Below are 20,409 nucleotides of genomic sequence, written 5' to 3'. Positions count from 1 at the left end.
GAGTGCACAAGCAGAAAACAAGAGGAAAACTACTTCTACACTGAAGTCATCAGTTTGGGCACCACTGTCAGAACGACCAAGTGAATGATCTAATAAAAGTGATGTTGTTCTGATGACAAACAGCCCATGGGTTGGCCCAGGATTCTGGACCTACGCCACAAAGCCCATAATGTAGATGTGGATTGTAGACTAATGGGCTCCCTGTTTACTCCACAGATGTAGACCATTGGTGCAGTGCACAGCTAAGTGGAGGTCAGGTCAATCTGCCTAGCAAGCACTAGAGATGCTCAGGAAGGCCTCTGTGCCTAGGGTTGTCTGCTTTGTGCTGCACGTGCTCACAAACACTGCAGGCTGTAGCACATTGGGTAGGTACAGCTTATGCACAACACACACAGAATTGTCCTGCAGTCTGACCTCTGAGCTGAGGAGCATCCAGAAATCACAGACAACTCTCCAGAGTCCTTTAATTCCAGAAATGCATGTGTGCTGTGGCTTGAACACATCACCTATTAGTGCAGTCAGAGGTGAATGCTCTGAGGAAAGCACTGCATGCAGGGTCTGTTCAGATAAATAAATGAATAACCACATGAAAATACTGCCAGGATCATATAAAAAAAAAAAAGATGGAGGAAAAGGTGCAACAAAACACTTTATCAGTATCATATTTATCAGAATGCACATTCAAGAGGAGAACTGGACAAACATTGCTGGAGTGGACAAAGTAGAAAAAGCGAGTGTGCACGATAGGCAAAAGGACTGCAGGAAGGGAGCAGACTGGATTTCTTCCAGCAGTGATGAAACATAATGGGAGATTAATTTTATATGAAGAATGCACCAAGAACTTATGCAAGAAGCCCGGTGAATAGCAAATGGAAACAGCACAGAAAACAGACAAGCCTACAAATCAGAAACAGAAGCGCAAAGAGGCTGCTGCAGTTACATGGAGAGTGAAATCTCACGGTCAAAGAACAGTTGTGAGACTCATTCTCATCAAATTCTGGAAGTCTAGCAACATCAAGCAGAGATCAGACATACAAGCCAGCAGTAAGAAAAAGAGCCATGGTACCAAGGGCCTGTATTGAAAGTGCAGGTAAGTGTGTCGCTGTTTCCAAAAAGCTGATGGTTAGGAACAGAAATAAATGGCTTGGGAGTTGCAGAAGCTCTGGGTGGAGTGAAAAATGCATGAATGAGCCATGCTGCCAGAAGCAAAACTGCACACTAAGCCAGAGCAGAGCTCACAGTGGTGAGCAGTTTGGTAAGATTGGGTTGGTGAGATGGAGAGAAAGACGACCTGTGATGCAGCACATCTGCAGAACTGAAGGGAAGAGCCTGTGATGTCAGGAAAGGAACAGGCCATGAATCAAACTCCAAGGAAAAGGGGATGGAGAACCTGGCTGCTGCTGATCAACAACAGAAAAGAGGAGGAGAAAGCTTTAGCAGTTATTTAAAGGAAAGGAATCAGTAGGAAGGAGAAACCAGAAGCAAAACAGTGAGGAAAAACCTCACATTTTGGAGTACAAACCAGGACAGGGCAGGATCCATGCCACAGCAGTGGCTGTGCTGACAGCCAGGTGAAGGAGATTGAGGATGCCAGCACCTTTCCAATAGAGTGATCCAGACAGAAGTGAGGGGGACAAGGGAGGAAGGCTGAAGCAAGGAAGGTGTCACAGGGAGGAATTAAAGGCATGGGCACAACACAGATGAGGAAAAGGTCAGTAAAGGGCTGTGCTTTGCCAAAACGTAGCAAACAGAATTTTTAAGGCTGTGAGTGAGGAAAAGCTGGGGAGGATAGAGACACAGGTGAAGAGCAGGACAGAGTGAGGGGAACACCTGGCTTAGTATGGAACCAAAGCAGGGAGAAAAGAAAAAGCCAGAAACATACAGAGCTCAAAAGGAGCCCAAGGAACAAAGACAGTGCTTGGCAGAGGACAGATGTGTGCATCATGCTGCCTCGGGCTTCTGAGGCAAACTGGGACTTGAGCAAGAAGTGACGCCAGAAAATATGTGAGGGCACCACAAAGCCTGGGCAACGTCTGCCTCGGCCAGGGCCAGCATGCAGAGCCCCATCAGAACCAACACCTGCTCATGTGAAAACTCTTCACACCCAGAGTGAGTCTGCCTCAGCTGGAGTCAGTGACATACAGTCACATGCCTACAGGTGAGGGACAGCCACCACACGTTTGAGATCTCTGTAGAAGGGCACGAAGCAGTCTGAACTCACACTGCCAGGCCTTTCCTATAGGTCATAAACAGGGACACAGACAGCAGGCAAAGTCTGCCTGCTATGAAGGACTCCTGTGTGGCACCGGGCTGCAGCCTTGCAGGGACAGAACAGAGCTCTCTGCAGGCTATCCTAAAGGTCATTACAATAACAGCACCCTGGTCGAAAGGAAAGTGTCCCTTTCCATGACAGGGGTTTGGAACTAGATGATCTTTAAGGTCCTTTTCAGCCCAAACCAACAGCAAAGGCATGTATAAAGTAATACAATATTATGCAGGTCTCCCAGTCCCCAAGGACAAAGCCATGCCAGAGTGCAGCTGAGAGGATCCGTTGTGCCAGACATCTCCTTTCTGCTAGAGAAAGCGTGGAAGAGAACGGCTGTACCTCTCCAAACTGTCCTTCTCCCAGCTTCTCCTTGAGTCGTAGCTGCTGCCGTGGGAATTCACCAACAGAGATGTCCTTCTTGGTAAGGGAATCCACTGTGAGGGCTGGGACTGCATACATGTTGTTGCCTGTCACGCCTTGGAGATGAACGATATCTGTTTCAGCATAGTGAGGAACATTGTTCTGAAAGCCTTGGTGAGGGGTGGACTTGGTCAGGTCCGGCTCAGCGTAGTCCCCGCTGCACACTGGGGAGAAAGCAAAGACAGGTTAAGTCAGACTCTCACTCCCTTAAAACCAGCATGGCTGGCTTCCACTCCTGAATCCTGCAACCGTCTGGGAATCCAGCTTAACTGCATGCATGTTAACCTCATACCAATGTGCCAACCGAGATGGAAGGCTCCTTAGTTTTAACTAGGGCTTAAACCAGAACAAACTGCACTTCTGCAAGCTCCACAACAAACAGTTGTGAGTTACAAGTGAACTTGTGTTCATCAGCTCCCTGCTCTATCCAGCTGGCAGAGCAAAAATTCTTGCCCAGACATGGAAGCACAAGCCTAAAGTGGTTACCTGTTTCTGATTCATCCTAATTTTGATCTGTTCTTTTTACTTGACACAAGGAACGTTGCCTGCAACATGAGACTTGCTCTATATTCCTCTCTGGAGATTGGGGCCTCCATTTTCTCTGTAGTTTGATATCACACTACCTTATCTCTTTCAGCTTATTCACATAAATACCAAGCAGTGACTCTATAAACAACTCCTGTATGGTCAGTTATTACACAGAACACGTGTCCTGCTTCAGATTCGCATCCTGACTCAGTCCAAATCAATCTCCTCATGTAGCATAATGCTGGACCTCAGCAAGTTGTTGCTTGAGGAATGCAGCACTGCCCTTCCATCCCCTGAACAGCAGCACAGACACTTGAGTACAAAAGCCTCTGGGAAATGTTCCCTTCTGTGCACATCCAAATGCTCCCCAGGGGCTGGAAGCCAGCACACCACTGACAACCCTCTGCTGCATTTGTCTCTGCTTTTTCTAATGAAGTCTCACAGAGCCCATGCTGCAGGAAGACGTGCTAAAGGCCTCCTCCTCCTCCCCCAGGCAGCCTGGACAGCGTGGGAGTGCTGCAGGCAGCGACTCTGTTGCCAAGGGGCTGATGAGACACGATGACTTGCTGCTGTCATTGCCAAAATCAGCTCCTAAAAAGATGACCTGGCTAACACATAAACAATCTTTAAAGAGAACAATAAAAAGCCACCACCCTTCAGTGGGGCCTGGTGCTCCATCTGCCAATGTTACATACTAAAAAGCTTCTGAGCTTCAAAATGCTGTCTTTCTAGTACTGCACTGTATTAAAGACGACTACTCAGACGTTTTAAAAATGTGAGGGAAATAATAAAAAGAATAAATGCCTAACTTCTGGAGTCTGACGATTCCCTTACCTGAATCCTCTGCACTTTGGGATAGCTCTGGAAGCTTGTGGAGCAGCGTAGTTGGCTGGTGATATTCCAAGTCCAGTGGAAAAGCACGTTCATAGGTGGGATTTGACTGGTGGATCTGGGTCTGGTTGTTGGCAATGGTGTAGCTGTAGAAGGAGAGGCGAACTGTGGCATCCTCCTCCAGGATTCGGCGTGGGGCCTTCAGAAAAAAGAAAGAAAAAGCTGCTGAGGTGATGCTCAGTTCGAGTAATGTTCTGGCTGCAACTGCCAGTACAGATGTTTCCAGTAACATCTGGGATAGGGCCTGCACACTGCCCTGCTGAGGGACCAGGGTTTTAGCTGCTAGAGGGAGCAGAGGAAACCCTGTGTTTTCCACAGAATTCAGAGCTCTTTAAGAGTTAATTCTTAGATCTGAACACGTGCCTGCAAAATAGCCCCACTGTATTTATTACCTTTTCCAGCCTTTTTTGAACATATTGCTTCCAAAGAATAATGATTATAATCAACAGGAGTAGAAGAATAATAGCCACAAGGCAGCCCACAAGGATGGAGGTATTGGAGTCATCTGTCTTCTCTCCTATCCAGGTGCTCGTTACAGAAGATGTGGTTTCTGCAAACGGAGAGGAATTAAGAACAACCTGCCATCAGTAAAGCACACGCTGTTACACACGCTGGCTAACTTCCATGAGATCATGTCCCTTCCTACAGGTTGGTATAGAAAAGTTCTTAGACAGCTTCTTGAGTATTAACATCTGCTGTGTTCCCATTTTGCCCTGGTCAGCCACAATTTGAAGGCTCACAGCTAAGAGCTGCGCAGAGAACTTCTGCAACCAAGCACTGCTCTTAGCATCAGAACAAACTCCTTCGATGGGTCCGTGTTCTTTCAGAGTTCCACCAGTGGCACACGTGCACTCAGCCTACTTGCTCTGTGAGGCAGCACAGGCCAGCTGAGGGCAGAAGACATAGCTGAGGCTTGGAGGACTGTAAGCTGCAGCCCTGAGTATGAGGGCAACAAGCAGGCCATACCCAGATCTACAGAGAGGGAGGGACCACAACAGCTAGGATGTCCTCCCCAACCCTCGAGCCCTTGACACAACCAAGTGACAGAAGCCCTTACCCCAGCTCCCCTCAGTAACGTTGTATGCTGTTTCCAGGGCATCTGTAGTGCTTGTGGCTGCCGTAACCAAAATAGGGTTTACACTCTCCATATCTGTGGGAGGGGAATGAAAACATCAGTCCAACAAAATCTCTTTGCTCCTGCCAGCAGTCAGTGTAATCCCAGACATGACCTCTGCCTTCCAGAGCGAGCCTGGGCTGAGACCCACACAGCAGATCCCGAGCTGAACTTCCCAGCCTGCCCAGCAGGAGTGAGCAGAGCCTGCACAGCCTTTCCATTGAGCAGCTGCACTTCCTAACCACGGCAAACTGCCAGTGCATGCAATATCCTTCCCTGAGCCTGGGCAGAAAGCTGGTACTGAGGCAAAGGCCTTTTTGCACCCGTCATCTTTCTTCTTCTCCTTCTAGCATGATTAGCAGAATCGTCCTACCAGGATGGACCAAGAGCCTGCCTACTCCCATGTGCAACAGGGAAGGCAGCCAGCAGGGGCTGCTATCAGCAAGATAAGCAGCAAGCTGCAGTTGGAGCATTGCTTCCCTGTGCGTGTCCCCTCACAAGGGAACCTCAGAGCAGAAAGCTGGAGCCACAGCCCTTGTGATGTCTGCTTTCTTCAAGGCTCTGCCCACTCCCTCCCAAACCCTTTCAAACCACCTCATGGTACACAGCTACAACAAAAGTTTCAGGCTGTTGTGTTTTTTTTTGTTTGTTTTTAATACATAAACCTGCAATCTGTTAGCTTCTGTGCTAGCTACAGATGTAGTTCAACTATGCTTAGTGCAGGTAAAAACTGACCCCATGAACAGCACGCAACTGCCTTAAAAAGAAATGCCCCACACTTTAATTTTTGCCCTGGTTGTGCATTTGCATACCTGCATCATTAACAGCTTGAAAAGCATCCTCTGTAGACCTGACTTTCCTACACATGCACTGCCTTTCCAACTCTCTGCTACCTCCTCCCCACTGCACAGCCCCACAGCTCACATCCTGCACCTCCACACCATCCCTTCTGCTCTCCACCCTTCCCAAAATCTACCAGACTGTAGGAACACTCACCCGACTGAAAGGAGATCTCACTGATCATCATCCAGGTGTCAGCAAAGTAGAAGCGGCACAGCACGGCTTTGCCCACGTGCTGATTGAGGGGAACAGTCACAAACCTGGCACTGGGATTTTTGTCATCCAAGACCGTTGCCACACCAACGGGTTCAGGCTCCCAGTCTGCAATCAGACGTGGTTTGAACAGACACTCCACCTTCTGGAAGATCTTCACCCCCTTGGAAAACATGTTGTTGCAATGCACCTGGCAAGGAGAACACAGCAGGAAAGAGGAACAGTCGTTGAAATGGAAAAAGATTTAAGCCTCGCGGATTCCTGTTCGTGAAGGTTTTCTGTTTCTAACGTGTCTCTGTCTGAATATTCTTAACCCAGAATAAATGATACAATAACAGCCAAATTTTATCAGTCTTCAAAATGCCCATATAGAAAAAATATCCAAGAAGCCTTGTGCAATTTAAAGCCTCATACACCAACTCTCCTTGGTCGTAGACCCTACAAGGGAAAAGAAAACTGTACCTAGGCCCTAACCTCTTTTAGAAACCCTCCAGCTTCCACAGTTTAAGTGATGTCTTCCACCAAGCAACCAAGCAATGTGTGACCTCAGGAAGAAATTCTCCCATCATACAGCAGCAGTTCTGCTGTGGCTGTTTTCTTTACGCTGCCATGTAAGCCCACATTCATCATTCTCTTGGTAGCTCAGTCCTGCCTGCTGCAATGGCACCATTAGTTTCGGCAATGATGCTTTAAACTGCCATCACTATGCTGCCAAGTTAACATCTCACTAAAGCAAAGACATCCTGAAGATCAGGACCAAGGTATTTTGGCACCGTACCCAATGACTGGGAATCAAAGGAATAAGGTGAACCTTAAATAGTTCAGTGCCTCTCGCCTTACACCTCTGTTTTCATGGCCACAGTGGTCCAGCCCTTCCTCAGCAACTCCAGAAATCATTTCCTAGCAACTCCGAGCATTAGCAACTGTGACAACAGCCCCTTCCAAACTACATGCAGCTCTGAAGCTATTAATTGCATGACCTCTGAGACCCTGCAGTGAATAGCAGAGAAGCAGTAATGAGGACAACAGGCCTGGTGAGAAAGAAGAAGACAAAAGAAGGGTAGTTGAGCATAATTAAGAACAGATGAAGCTTAGACAACATTATTCAGTATGGAGATATAGTCATCCATAACAAGGCAGGAAAGCCTGACATCTGCAATACACAGTTTGTGCCGTATTTGGATAGGAGTTGGATATGTTCACATCTTGGACCGATGCAGGGACACTTTCTATTCCAAACACCACCTACTGAAGTCCAATTTTATAATGTGCAAGCCTAAGTAGTTTGCAATGCAGCTGCAATATTTGCTAACATTTATTTTTAGTACTTCCTTGGATACTGGGGAAGTTCAGAAGAATGGAATCAAGCAAAAAGGTATCAAGATGCAACACAGAGAAAAGTATTTACAGACCACCAAGTCTGTGCAAAAGCAAAGCTGAAACAGCTCATATTTAGTATGAGGAATAATCTATGCTGCTTAATACAGTTTTATAATGAAACACTAAATGAAGTAGCTATTTTCATGTGCTTATTTATCTGGTTGATCAGGATGGCTGTGTTTACACGACAGGCTTTTAAGAGACGTGAGAACACTTGTTCTGACTGGCATAATATGAGCTCATGAATAATATTCACACAATCAAAATTTGTCCAGTAAGTCTTAAAGAAAAATAAATAAAGTTAAGGCACAAATCATTCTCTAGGTGTTTTCCTATGAGGAATGTGTTCCTCTGGACTGATTCATTTCAAGACTGTGAACTCAGGAACAAAACTTAGTAATTCTTTCTGCACTGGAAGCTGACTTTCAGCACGATACCAAACTCTTAATGAACACTGGCTCCCTATCCTTTGGCTAAGAGGACTAACATGATCACAAGATAGATAAACAAAGAGGAATTGTCCAAAGCCAGGGAATTGGTACCATTCTTTTATGCGGTTTGATGGAAACCCTGCATCCAGTCTCTGTACCTCCAAAGGAATATTGGCAGACAAAGAAAGGACTGGAAGACAGCTACAAAAGTGATCCTAGATCTCACAGGGAAGGCACTGAGAAGTTCAGCCAACCTAGTTTACTGAAGCAGTGATTAAGAACGTGATTTAACCGCAGTGTAGAAGCAGGAAAGTTTCTGAGAAGGCAAGATTCCTACTTTTGCCAGCAAAAGCAGGCTTGGAGCCAATGGTTGCAAGTTAAAAATAGACAAAACAAAACCAGGGTATGTAACCACCAAAACAATTTACTGAAGGATGTGGTGGGTTCTCCTTCATTTGAAATCCGTACAAGAAAAGCCACTGACCCTTTTTAGAAGATTCTATTTACTATAGAATTAAAAAGTTCAGGTCATCCTTCTCCTCTGTGTAAGTAATTTCCCAGAGCATAGACTGAGGCGTCCAGAAAAGTTTTTCATCAAAAATGGAAACAAAAACACATTCCTTTCCTTCGAGGGTCACATAGGCCTTAAACACTGAGCAGCCTGCATCCTAAATCCATCTTAATTGCCCACAGGGGCTGCCTAAATGCTGCTCCAGGTGTTATTTCCCTAGCCATTTAAGCCAAATACTGACAGTGTCCAAAATCCAGAGAGGTGCATGCTGCCCTGCCTTAGCAGTCTGCATCAGCAAACCTGGGATGATGCCGACTCACATTGTCCCTCTGCTGTTGTGCACATTACATCCTCCAGCTTTGGAGATAGAACCCAAATCACAGAACAGCTTGAGCTGAAGGGACCTCACGGATCATTAAGTTCCAACCCCTGAATGAGGAGCCTGGGAGCTGGCAGACCTAAAGCCCACTCCAAGGCTGCTGGAAGAGAACAACACCCAATACCTACAAACAGGAGGGGAATCAACTCTTTGAAAGGGGAGATAACAACAGGACAAGGGGAAATGGTTTTAAATTGAGGGAGGGGAGATTTAGGTGGGATGTCAGGCAGAAATTCTTTACAGAGAGAGTGGTGAGGTGCTGGAACAGCTGCCAGAGAGGCTGTGGATGCCCCGTCCATCCCTGGAGGTGTTCAAGGCCAGGTTGGATGGGGCCCTGGGCAGCCTGGGCTGCTACGAAATGTGGAGGTTGGTGGCCCTGCATGTGGCAGGGAGTTGGAGATTCATGATCCTTGAGGTCCCTTCCATCCCTGGCCATTCTGTGATTCATTCTGTGATTCTGTAATACCTTCATGGAGGTGAAGTTCCGCGGTCGATCAAACTGAAACTCCATTTCTACAAAGCCCGTGCTGAAGCTCTCGTTTTTCCATCCCACGTAGTCGTAGCCTGGCCACACGCGGTACTGGTGGCTCTGTGTGAAGTCATCCAGCCCCAGCACGCCGTCCGTCAGCTGGCCCAGACCGCCATACAAGTGCCTGGCCAGGAAGAAGCACAGTTACACAGCTCAGCACCCAGAGCTCAGATGTGAAAGCGCTCAGGTCCTTTGGCTGGCACTGGGAAAACAATCCTTTGTTTATTCTTAATGCATCGTGCACAAAAGCCTCATTTCCTACAATTGGGCTACAAACCATTTACTCTGTTCAAGCTGGGACTTTAAAGCCCTTCCATGCCTGAGGAGGCAGGAGTTTTTGCACTGAGAGCAAAACCAAGCTTTGAGCAGAGCTTCTCAACAACAAAAATGGAGACTACAGAAAGTGGTACTGCAAGATTCCCAGACAGCAAACTGCAGGGCAGCATTTCATCACAGAGCTGCATGGAGGCACACTGCTCCACGCAACCCTGGGGAAATCAGTGGGGAAAGGTTTGCAGGAAGGCACAGAAAAGCAGGAAAAAAAAGAAAAAAAAAAGCAGTGAGACCCTGGGCAGCTCAGCCAGTTGTAACTGGGGTTATTTTTGGCACTGTTGCTTGTGCAAGAGGAGAGCGTTATCAGTTCCATTGGCAAAGCTGATCAGACTCTTCTCCCAGAACCCTGTTTTGTTCCTGAGAGTGCAGAGCTCACCAGGTCAATGCTGGAAAGCTGTATAGAGTAAAAGATGCCAGATGTGGTACATTCCTGACCCATCTGCCTTCTGGTGTCATCCCTGGAACGTCTCCCTCAGCCTCTAGCAAGGAAAGAGCAAACAGTTCAGCAGCATTAGTGCCCAAGCTTGCTCCCTGGGCTTGTTTTGTTCAGCTCCTCTAGGAAGTCTTTGTCACCTGGGCTGCTACACATGCTGGAGATCCCACAGCCCATTTCAGGTGAGCCCTCAAATCAGAAGGATTTGTACAGGTACATATGCCCTGTGGACTCCAAAGCAGGTTAACAGTTGGACAAGGGAGAGCCCCTTCCAGGCCAGTACAGCACACAGCCTTACGTTTAGCTAGCTCTGAAGACTCCTTGCTTAACATAGTGAGCTTTGTGTCTGCATTTAGACCTTCCTGACAATCCCCAGCAAACTCAGCATCCTAAGCTAGCACTGGACTTGTAAGTGTGGTGGTACTGAAGCCAGATGAGGAGATGGGTAAGGCTGGAATGTTAAACTCATTTGCAATGATTTATGTAGCTTCTTTCTGACCAAGTAATCCTCTTTTTTTCTTCTATATCCAACCCCCACTACACAAATGCAGTTTGAAAGTACCAGATGTTAACCTAAGACACGGGTACCTGGTACCTCACTATATCTTTCAGGCACTAAGAAGGTCCTTTCTCTTCCCATATTTCAACCTTCAGCATGACATAACACAACTTCACAAAAATCACCTCAAAGTATAAAGAACTTCAGGTAAAAAAAAATTAAAGAGGAGCTGATGACAACTGCAGTTGGATGTAGAATGAAAGCACCTTAAATTATGACAGCACGTCACTGAAAAGTCACTGTTGGGTCACTTATTAGGCCCACTCCTGCACAAATAGAGATATGCTGCCCCAAGAGGACATCCATACTCAAGTACTAAAAAGTTTAATGTCTTTTAAAGGTGCTCAAGTGTGCAAACAAAGTGGTCACACAATGTCTACAAGTTCACTGTTATTTAATATTTCAGAGACTGTCAATGAACTCTTTCCAACTCCCAGCTGTTACATAAACCAGAACTGCCTTAGCATAAGGAATGTGCCACCCAACCTAATTAATCTCAGTTTTGTGAAAAATTAATGGGCCTTGTAACGAGTTCTCAAATTCCAGTTATTTTAAGGTGTTTTTGTTTTGTTTTTATTCCAAATTGGAAAAGCATCATACCCAAGAAATCTCCACAGTGAGCTATCAGCCAACCTCCCCTCATACCATGTTGGCAGTGGAGCCTCTGCTGACTTGAAGCTTCCCACAGGGAGTGGGAAGTTTTCCAAAGTGTTTCAAGTCCATCAGGGCTTTCTCAAACAGAGTACCTCAGATCTGTATAGGAACTCAGAGGTATTGAGTGCAGGCCTAGCGTTCAGCTGCTGTGTACTTTCATGCCCATTTTACACTAGAAACTTCCTGCAACAGTTTGAAATGCAGCCTGCATAAGCAACAGAGGCAACTGAAGAGAGGAAGGATCTTTATCTGTCCCAGTGACACACAGGCTAAAGGTCCAGCCAGATCTCCACTCCAAACTGGGGCAACAAAGAGTAGCAGCACCTTACGATGTGCAGTATCAAAAAACAGCTTAAAGCTATGCCTGACCCAACAAAGAAATAAATACAATGGATAAGGTCAAAATTAGACACCAAGAGCAAGGAGGGCTTTAAGGCAACTAAATACATCAGGACCACCTCATCACATCATGCAGAGATGGAAGCCATGAACAAAGACAACGTGAGCTGTGTAACGACATTCTTTTCTTTGAAGAGAAGCACTGACAACTTCCAGTAATAAAAAAAACTCGTTTCCTGACAGCCTTTGCCATCTAAGAATGAAACTGTTATGTCATGAGCCCACATCCTCTAAAACAGGAACTAAAGGCATGTCAAAGGGCCTGGAACAAAGCCACTGAAATAACACATGCTTTGGAGCATTAAGAGGACAGCTTGCAGCTAGGGAGGTCTCACCAAAGAAGCGTCTGGGATACGAGATATTAGTGATGAGGTAAGTAAGAAAGAAGAGATGATTTGCAGAAGGACTGAGAGAAAACAGGATGACTTCTCCCACCTGCGCTCCTGGTAGCCATCATAGGTCGAGTCATTCAGATAAACGATAGGAAAGCCAGGAGCTGCTATTGTCCCTCCTTCGGGGATGCTATAGGATGCCAAACCATCTAAAAAAGAAGGCCACACACCTCAGAAACACAGCAGCAGCCGCCTTCCGTTATCTCTGCCCACACGACCCTTTTATTTGTGATGTGGACCAACAGAAGCAGTTCTGTTGGTCTGGAATTTCCTCTGCATACACAGGGACACAGGTGAGTCCCAGTCAGTGTGATGTGAGGATACTTCGCAGTGAGGAGCAACAGCTACTTACCGTACCAGACACAGCCATAGAGCTCCACCCTCATGCAGACAGTCATGGGCAGCTCTGTCACAGGAATCACCCGGACAAAGCGAGCGATGATGGGAGGCCGGAGATCCTTCAAGACCACATCGTACGTATCAATGTTGCCTTGTATTACCTGGAAAAGAGAAGTCCTTATCAGTAACTTCTCCTTGCTGTGCAATCCATGCGTACGGCGCTGTAGCTGCATCCCATCAGTGTAAGACTGGGGAGTTGTCCCACGCAGGATGGTTGGCACCTGCTGCTCCCCTCCTCCTGCCTGCTGCATGGTTGACAGGGTGAAGGGCATTGCCACTTCGCTTCCTGCCCACTGCAGACCCCTACCAGGTAGGACTATGATGGAGAGGAGAAAGGCAGGTGAAAGATGAATATATATGCGGACCACATGCTGCAGAGAACTTTGGTTACTTGTACGTAACCTCTCTGTCTTCAAGCAATTCTCTGTGCACATTCAAAGGGCAAGTAACTGAGCATTTGCCCTCATCATTAAATTACCTTGTGGAGTGTCCTGATACCCTTTTTCTATGAAATGCTGCACAAGACAACAAAATTTCAGAGGTACCGCAGTGCCTGGTGGATGGAAGTGCAAGCAGCCCTGCCAGACACCACTGAAGTACAGTCTGATGTCTCATGGACTTTCACCTTCACTGCAGTTCTGGGAACAGTCTACTGCTTATGCTGACAGTCAGCGTGTGGAAATAGCTGAACTGCCAATCTCCCAGTGATGGACACAAAGCATGTAAGAGATTTCTGAAAGGACCTGCACCTATGGAGACCAAATAAGAACAATTCTGACATCAAGAGTCACTCTTGGAAGGATGGAAGCAGAGGTTGTTCAGAAGACCATGTGGACTGCAACTCGTGGTGTGATGACAATTTAAAAGATGGGGAAGGCCAATAAAAGAGCAGAAAGTTGGCTTCATCTTCACATCAGCACAGACTGATTGTGGCTGAGGAGTGTAATGAGAACTGAATGGTCATGCTGTACTACAGAAGGAAGCCACTCACAAAACTGCATCTCTCTGAAGATGATGAAAGATGAATAGTACAGAAAGGCTGCTAAAATGGAGAGAGGTCACACTGTCTGCTCAACTGTGCTGGGTTGGCTGTGAAAGTTTCCTGCACCTGGTTGCACACATCTACGGATCTGCAGTGCCAGCAACTGCCCTCAAATCCAAAAGGTGACTCGAGGGATGAGAGACCTTGCAGCAGGATCTGGGTAGATCACTGCATAATTACTGGTGACATGGAATTCAACAAGGGCAAATGTGTTCAAGAGCCATTTGGATAATGACCTCAATAACTTTTGGTTAGCCCCAGAGAGGTGCAGCTTTGACCATCTTTGTAGGTCGCTTCCAGCTGAACAGTTCTACCTTTGGTAAGTAAGAACAGTCAAAAAGGATTGTTTCTGCATCTTCAGGCTCCTCAACAGGCTTTTAATTAGCAGCCTCTTAACATCCCTCTTCCTAAGAGAAGCACCCTTTTTCAGTGAACCAGGGACATAGCTAATTCCTGAAGTCAGGAACCAGGAGACAGTGATTAACCTTTTCAGCTCTCAGACAACCTAATATAGGAGATTGAGAAGCCAGCTAAGCTGGATCCACCACACCTTGCTGACAGAAAAGACCTAACAGAAGACAACATATGGCAGAATCTCACTGCAATTAGATTAATTTTCCTCTTAAGAGGTATTTCTTATTCTGCCATGGCATTGCAGCCAGTCGTGAAGAATCTCGCTAAGAGGAAGAAAGCTTCAGCCACCTCCCAGTCTCTCAGAAGAAAGGTACCCCTGCACCAGCTCCATAACAGAAAAAGACATTTTTTTTGCCATATAGAATGGTAAAAATAAGATAGATTTTGTCTAACACCTCCACAAGCTGCCACTTGTTGAGCAAACTCAGCTGTGTGTGGACAAACTCAGCACCTGCCTCCAGCCTTGGCCACTGCTGATGCTGACCATTGCTCCCAAAAGCACCAGGAATGAAGCAGTGCTGCAGGCATACCATGGCATATGGCAGATGCTAGATACTATTGTGGGTCCAGAACTTCACAATCTTCAACGGCACTGCTAAAGGAGAGCACCATCCTTAACTGGTGTCAGAGTCAAGGGGACAGCATCTTAACCCTCTTGTACTTTGCATGCTCCATGACTCAGTACCTACTATACTCACAGAATCACAGAATGGCCAGGGTGGGAAGAGACCTCAAGGATCACGAAGCTCCAACCCCCTGCCACATGCAGAGCCACCAACCTCCCCATTTCATAGCAGCCCAGGCTGCCCAGGGCCCCATCCAACCTGGCCTTGAACACCTCCAGGGATGGACGGGGCATCCACAGCCTCTCTGGGCAGCTGTTCCAGCACCTCACCACTCTCTCTATAGAACTTCCCCCTGACATCCCACCTAAATCTTCTCTCCTTCAACTTAACACCATTTCCCCTTGTCCTGCTGTTATCTCCCCTTTCAAAGAGTTGACTCCCCTCCTGTCTGTAGGCTCCCTTTAGGTACCGAAGGCTGCAATGAGGTCACCCCACAGCCTTCTCTTCTCCAGGATGAACAAGCCCAGCTCCCTCAGCCTGTCTTTGTAGGGGAGGTGGCTCCAGTCCCCTGATCATCTTCGTGGCTCTCCGCTGCACCCTCTGTCTGTACTCACCTTCCTGCCCTGACGATCCTTCCAGGAGATCCAGCGCTCCCCGTTGCGGCTGTAGTCAATTCGATAAGCACGGGCAAATTCTTTGCCTGTGGCACGGGCATGTCGTCCCTGAGTCCCAATCAAGGTGATGAAAAAGAGCTTATGCAGGTCGATTTGGAGGAACTGTACATCTTCTGGTTGCAGCAAGCCAGCTGGGCACCAGGCTCCATCGCCCTCTTCCCTCTGTAACCTGGGGAAAACACAAATTAAAAGACTTCACTTCCAAGGACCAATCCTCCCCAGTAGCTTAGAAGACACCTTAAAACTGAGAATTGAGCAAAAGAAGGGTAACAAAAACCTCTCCCTCTTGGACTGACTTTTGAGACTTCCCAGAGTCCTGCAGCCAGGTTTTCCTGCTCAGGACAGCCCCTCCTTATTTTAGATACCTCTCTGTAACCATTACAAGTCATTTCTGTTCCAGAAGCAGTAATATAATGCTGCTCAGATACAACTGAGCTAATCAGTAGGAAATGGTGCACTGCCTGCTTTTTAGTATCGGGCCTAGGAAGTGCATATTTCTCCTACATCTCACACAGGGAACTCTGTTCAACCTCCTCTCTACAGCTGTATCAAGCACAAAGAGGAGTTATTTTAATATACATTTAAGAAAGCAAGCTCTGCCCATCTACAAACTGTTCTGTGTCATCTCAAAGTATCTGTCACATTTCCTTCATTCATCAGACTTGCTTGTGCACGACACTGCAAGCTACATGATGCGGAACTCTGTGCTTACAAGTTGAGCACTGCAGTACCAGATGCAAAAATTCAGGTTTTTAATCCTTGGAGACTGCATGCCAAGAAGAGCATGGCAATAGAACTTTATAACCACAGAACAGCCCGAGCTGGAAGGGACTCACCAGCAAGTGGAGCCACTAAAAGCACCAATGCCCTACCTAGACTTGTCTGAGTTTGGCTGTGCAAGCCAGCAGTTGGTGAAAGTTTCTAATGTGGACACAAGAAGACTATGCAGTCTCTTCAGCAACAGATTTCCTAGCAAACAGGAAGCCCTTGAAGGGTCCTTGTCATTCTGACAGCAATCTCGGCTCTAATTGATGGACTTAATGAGTGCAGTCAACCCCTATGAACCAAGGAAAGAAGTACCCAGGAGACACTACAGGTCAAGGTAGTGGCAAGAGAAAGACAGCTCTAACAAAGTCAGCCGGGGACATCTTTATGTCTTCACCCTGTGGACATACAGCTGTCCTGGCAAGCAGATTTTGGTAGCACATGGTAAGTGAGCAGATTTTGATAGCACATGGTAAGTGATGCCCCACGTATTTGCAGAACTGGGTGTAAGCCAAAATAGTATAAATATAAATAAAGCATTATAGCTAACTTGAAATTCAAATCTGAGTTGCGTAGAAACTATAGGAATGTTTGACATCATCGTAACAAACAAGTCTGAGGAAAGTCAGATTTGTAAATATTTTGAAAATATCAGCTTTGAGGTAAATGAAACAACAAAAATGAAGAGCCAGGCTCATGAGAAACATGTTAGTACTGCTCAACCTTGAGAAAATCCTCAAGCTGCTTTTTTACAATTCCTCAACTCTACATTTTCGAGGTTTTTGGGTCCAAGTGGACACAGCTCATTTGTTCAAAAGGATGCTGTTGAAAATTCATCCTCATCAGTGCTTTCCTACAAGTTAGTTTCAAACACTCTGCAAGAGCCCCTGGGGCGCTGACTTTTAAGGTCCAAATCCATTGGCAGATCAGTGTTGGAAGTGACTTGTAGAAGTCCAGTCCAATCTCCTGCTCTCCATGGGGCTCAATCCAACACTATGCTGTGTTGCCTTGAACAGCCAAATCCTGAACTGCTCCAAACACTGAGACATGGCCACATCCCTGGGTACATGTCTGACATCTCACTACTTCATGGGGAAAATTCTTAATATTGAGTCACAGCTTCATGTGTTGCAAGAATGAGTTTCTTTAACAGGGAAGCTAAACAAATATCTTTTCCTCAATCACATATTGGATAATTTCAAAAGAAAAATCAAAATTTTGTATTTTGCCATACGTTAGCCTACCGTGCATACTGGGGTCCTGTGGAATCATACCACTGGCTGGAAGCAGTGATGTCTTCATCCCGTATTGTGCCTTCATGCATTCCCAAAGGGTAACGGCATGTAGCTGAAAATAGGAACCAAAGCAAGCAAAAATCAATACCAACTCTTTAGAGACCAACAGACAAGTTTAATTAAAAGGCTGCCATGCCTAGGGAATAAACATGGTAATGATAAAATCAAGAACGCAAATAAAAAGGATGAAATGCTTTGTAATGGCAATAAACTAAAATTATAAGTACTGAAATACACTCAGTATCATTCAGCAGAGTCCTGGCAAGACAAAAGCTTTACAAAAAACAAGAAACCCAAAATCATACTAGTATTACTGATTGCATGGACCCACTCTACAGTGAAATGTATTGCAACTGTTTTTTTTGATCACAGGGCAGTTAATTCAACCCTGAGCCCACTGGCAACGGATGGGCTCCACCAGTCTCAAAGGGGAAAAGCATTCCAGCCTAGGAGTTGGCAGGGCTTACTGAGACAGCTTCAGACTAGGTTTGAATGGGGAAAGGGATAAAACCAGGCTCGCTAGAAATGAAGGAAGCATGCCAGGGTTGGAAGTGAGGCTGGTAGGCTAGAATTAAATCTGGCAACCACTGTAAAAAGATAATAAAAATGTTTTTACAAATATATTAACAACAAAAGAAGGTCCAAGAAGAACCTCTATCATTTATGAGATGCAGTGGGGAATATTAGAGTATTAGAAGAAAGAAGAGGCTGAGATTTTTGATGCCTTCTTTTCTTCTGTCTGTAATAGTCACATGAGTTGTCCTCAGGGTACTGAACCCCTGAGCTGAAAGATAGAGATGAGGAGCAGAATAAACTCCAGCAATTCAGGAGGGAACAGTTAGCAACATGCTATTCCACCTGTACTGCCAGAAGTCCATGGGACTGGATGGGATTCACCTGAGGGTGCTGAGCGAGCTGGGAGAAGTGATTGCCAAGCCCCTGTCCATCATTTCTCAGCAGTCCTGGTTGGCTGGGGAGGTCCCAGACAACTGCAGACCTACCAACACAACGGCCATCTACAAGAAGGGTCAGAAGGAGGATCCAGGAACTACAGGCCTGTCAGCCTGACTTCAGTATCAGGGAATATCACGGAGCAGTTCATCTGGAGTGCAATCACACAGCATGCAAAGGACAAGCAAGGGATCAGCCCGGCCAGCACTGGGTTCATGAAAGGCAGGTCCTGCCTGACCAACCTGATCTCCATCTATGATCCAGTGACTCACCTGGTGGATGAGGGAAAGGCTGTGGATACAATCTACCTAGACTTCAGTAAAGCCTTTGACTTTGTCTCCTACAGCTCTAACACTGCAGGTTAGAGCAAATTGAGCAAAGTCCACACTGCTCACATTGGTCTGTCACTACCTGTGACTGGTAAGGGAAGCAAGCATCTCTCTCCAGATAAGAGTTCAGACTTGGTACCTCAAAGGAGTACAGACAACAGCTCTGCAAGCTCACCACAGCCCAGTGCAGCAGCTTACAAGTCTCTGCTTGGCCAAGCTCTTCCTTCTGATGTCATGTTTTGAATGTCTCAGAATATTAGAGATGCTCAAAGTCTTAATGTATTCATTAAGCCTCAATATTCAAAACAGGCAAGTGAGATATCTGTCAGACTGACACCAATAGCAGATGAAAAAGAGTTGTATCGTTATTTGAGATTAAATCATGAAACAATTAAAAGCAGAACGGTCATTGGTAAATCCTGGAAAAGGCAGAAGCACAAAACCCACCTCTAGAACAAACTGTTCTACAAACACTGAATGCTGAGTGCAAATAAAGTCAAACAGCAAATCAGCAATATATATAAAATATATAAATATATAAAATATATAAAATATATAAATATATAAATATATAAAATATATAAAATATATAAAATCTAGAAAATATATAAATATATAAAATCTAGAAAACACCATTACACAACTGTCTGTGTTCATGGTCATATATGGAACATATATGGAACACAGCCATTACTTCCTTTCCCATCAAAAGGTAGAGAATGCAACATATTATGCACAAGGAAAGGTCAACAGCCTCTTTACAGAAGAGATTACTAAAGCATGGCAAAGATGACTTACATCTTGAACAACTCATGTAATCAAGGTAGCTGAGCATTAGGTAGCTGAATTCAAAAACAGTGCATCAACATATCCATCCTTAACCTACTAAGCACTCGATGAATGCCACAGGTTCACATGGCCTCAGACACCAGCCAGGCACGCTCACAGATCTGACAGCACTAATGGCTACCAAATGGACACACAAGTGCTTGCACAGAAAGCTCTGAAGCAGCAGACTGCAGTGAGCAGAGGCAGCTGGGGGACAGAGCTGTAAGCCTGTTCTGATACTGAACAGTAAGCTTAGAAAACCAAACTGGCCTCACATGTCTTAACTCTTGCCTGTCCCATCAATAGACCAGTACAACTTGACCAATTACTGGAAAGTTATGCTCCTGACTTGTGGGTGAGTATCTGAAGAGTTCCCAAAAAGGCAGAATTATCACCTGAAAGCAAAAAGCGCTCTTGTGATTCTGCAGTGGGAGTCCTGTCTGGTCACATTTTTGCTAAAGGTTAACAGCATTCCCTGCAACAATGCCATATGAAGGGCAAATGGAAACCAGAGCAGCCCTGGCACTGAGGAATGCACTCTGAACGCAGCTGTGACTCACAGAAGCAGAAAGCTCTCACCAAAAAGCAAGTCCTTTTGTGCAAAAAGCCCACCTGGGCTCTGCCACCCAGCAAGGACCCCTGCTCAGACTTTCCCAGTTCTTCATTGTGCACCCAGGACACACACCCCTGCCAGGTAGACAGGAAGGTCTATCGCATCTCTCACAGTGAGATCAAGCATCTGATGCTGGGCTAAAGGACTAATACAGGATCCTTCCCAGCCAGGCCTGGCATCATCCACAAAGCAGCCCCTTGGTTCAGGGGGCACCTGCTCTGCTAACAGGCAGTGCTGCAGACAGGCTTTGGAGATGCTTCA

The 20,409-nt window shown here is 46.1% G+C and overlaps 1 protein-coding gene across 4 annotated transcripts in view; it reads right to left on the bottom strand.

Annotated features, from left to right (window-relative positions):
* LOC100551074 (discoidin domain-containing receptor 2-like) overlaps window positions 1-20,409 on the bottom strand; it is a 51,620-nt gene that overhangs the window by 8,215 nt on the left and 22,996 nt on the right. For all 4 annotated transcript variants that reach the window (XM_085239118.1, XM_085239117.1, XM_085239115.1 and 1 more), the window contains 10 exons: window positions 17,377-17,479; window positions 15,308-15,536; window positions 12,625-12,772; window positions 12,316-12,421; window positions 9,440-9,626; window positions 6,216-6,462; window positions 5,163-5,255; window positions 4,498-4,655; window positions 4,049-4,244; window positions 2,606-2,850 (listed from right to left, as the gene is read on the bottom strand). In XM_085239118.1, coding sequence (XP_085095244.1) covers window positions 2,606-2,850; window positions 4,049-4,244; window positions 4,498-4,655; window positions 5,163-5,255; window positions 6,216-6,462; window positions 9,440-9,626; window positions 12,316-12,421; window positions 12,625-12,772; window positions 15,308-15,536; window positions 17,377-17,479 — 1,712 coding nt within the window. The remainder of the gene's footprint in view (window positions 1-2,605; window positions 2,851-4,048; window positions 4,245-4,497; window positions 4,656-5,162; window positions 5,256-6,215; window positions 6,463-9,439; window positions 9,627-12,315; window positions 12,422-12,624; window positions 12,773-15,307; window positions 15,537-17,376; window positions 17,480-20,409) is intronic.

Source organism: Meleagris gallopavo, chromosome 19 (genome assembly GCF_905368555.1).
Source record: "Meleagris gallopavo chromosome 19, MGAL_WU_HG_1.1, whole genome shotgun sequence".
NCBI classification, from domain to species: Eukaryota; Metazoa; Chordata; class Aves; order Galliformes; family Phasianidae; genus Meleagris; species Meleagris gallopavo.
The sequence above is the reverse complement of the archived record's forward strand: the minus strand, read 5'-3'. Positions and strand labels throughout refer to the sequence as shown.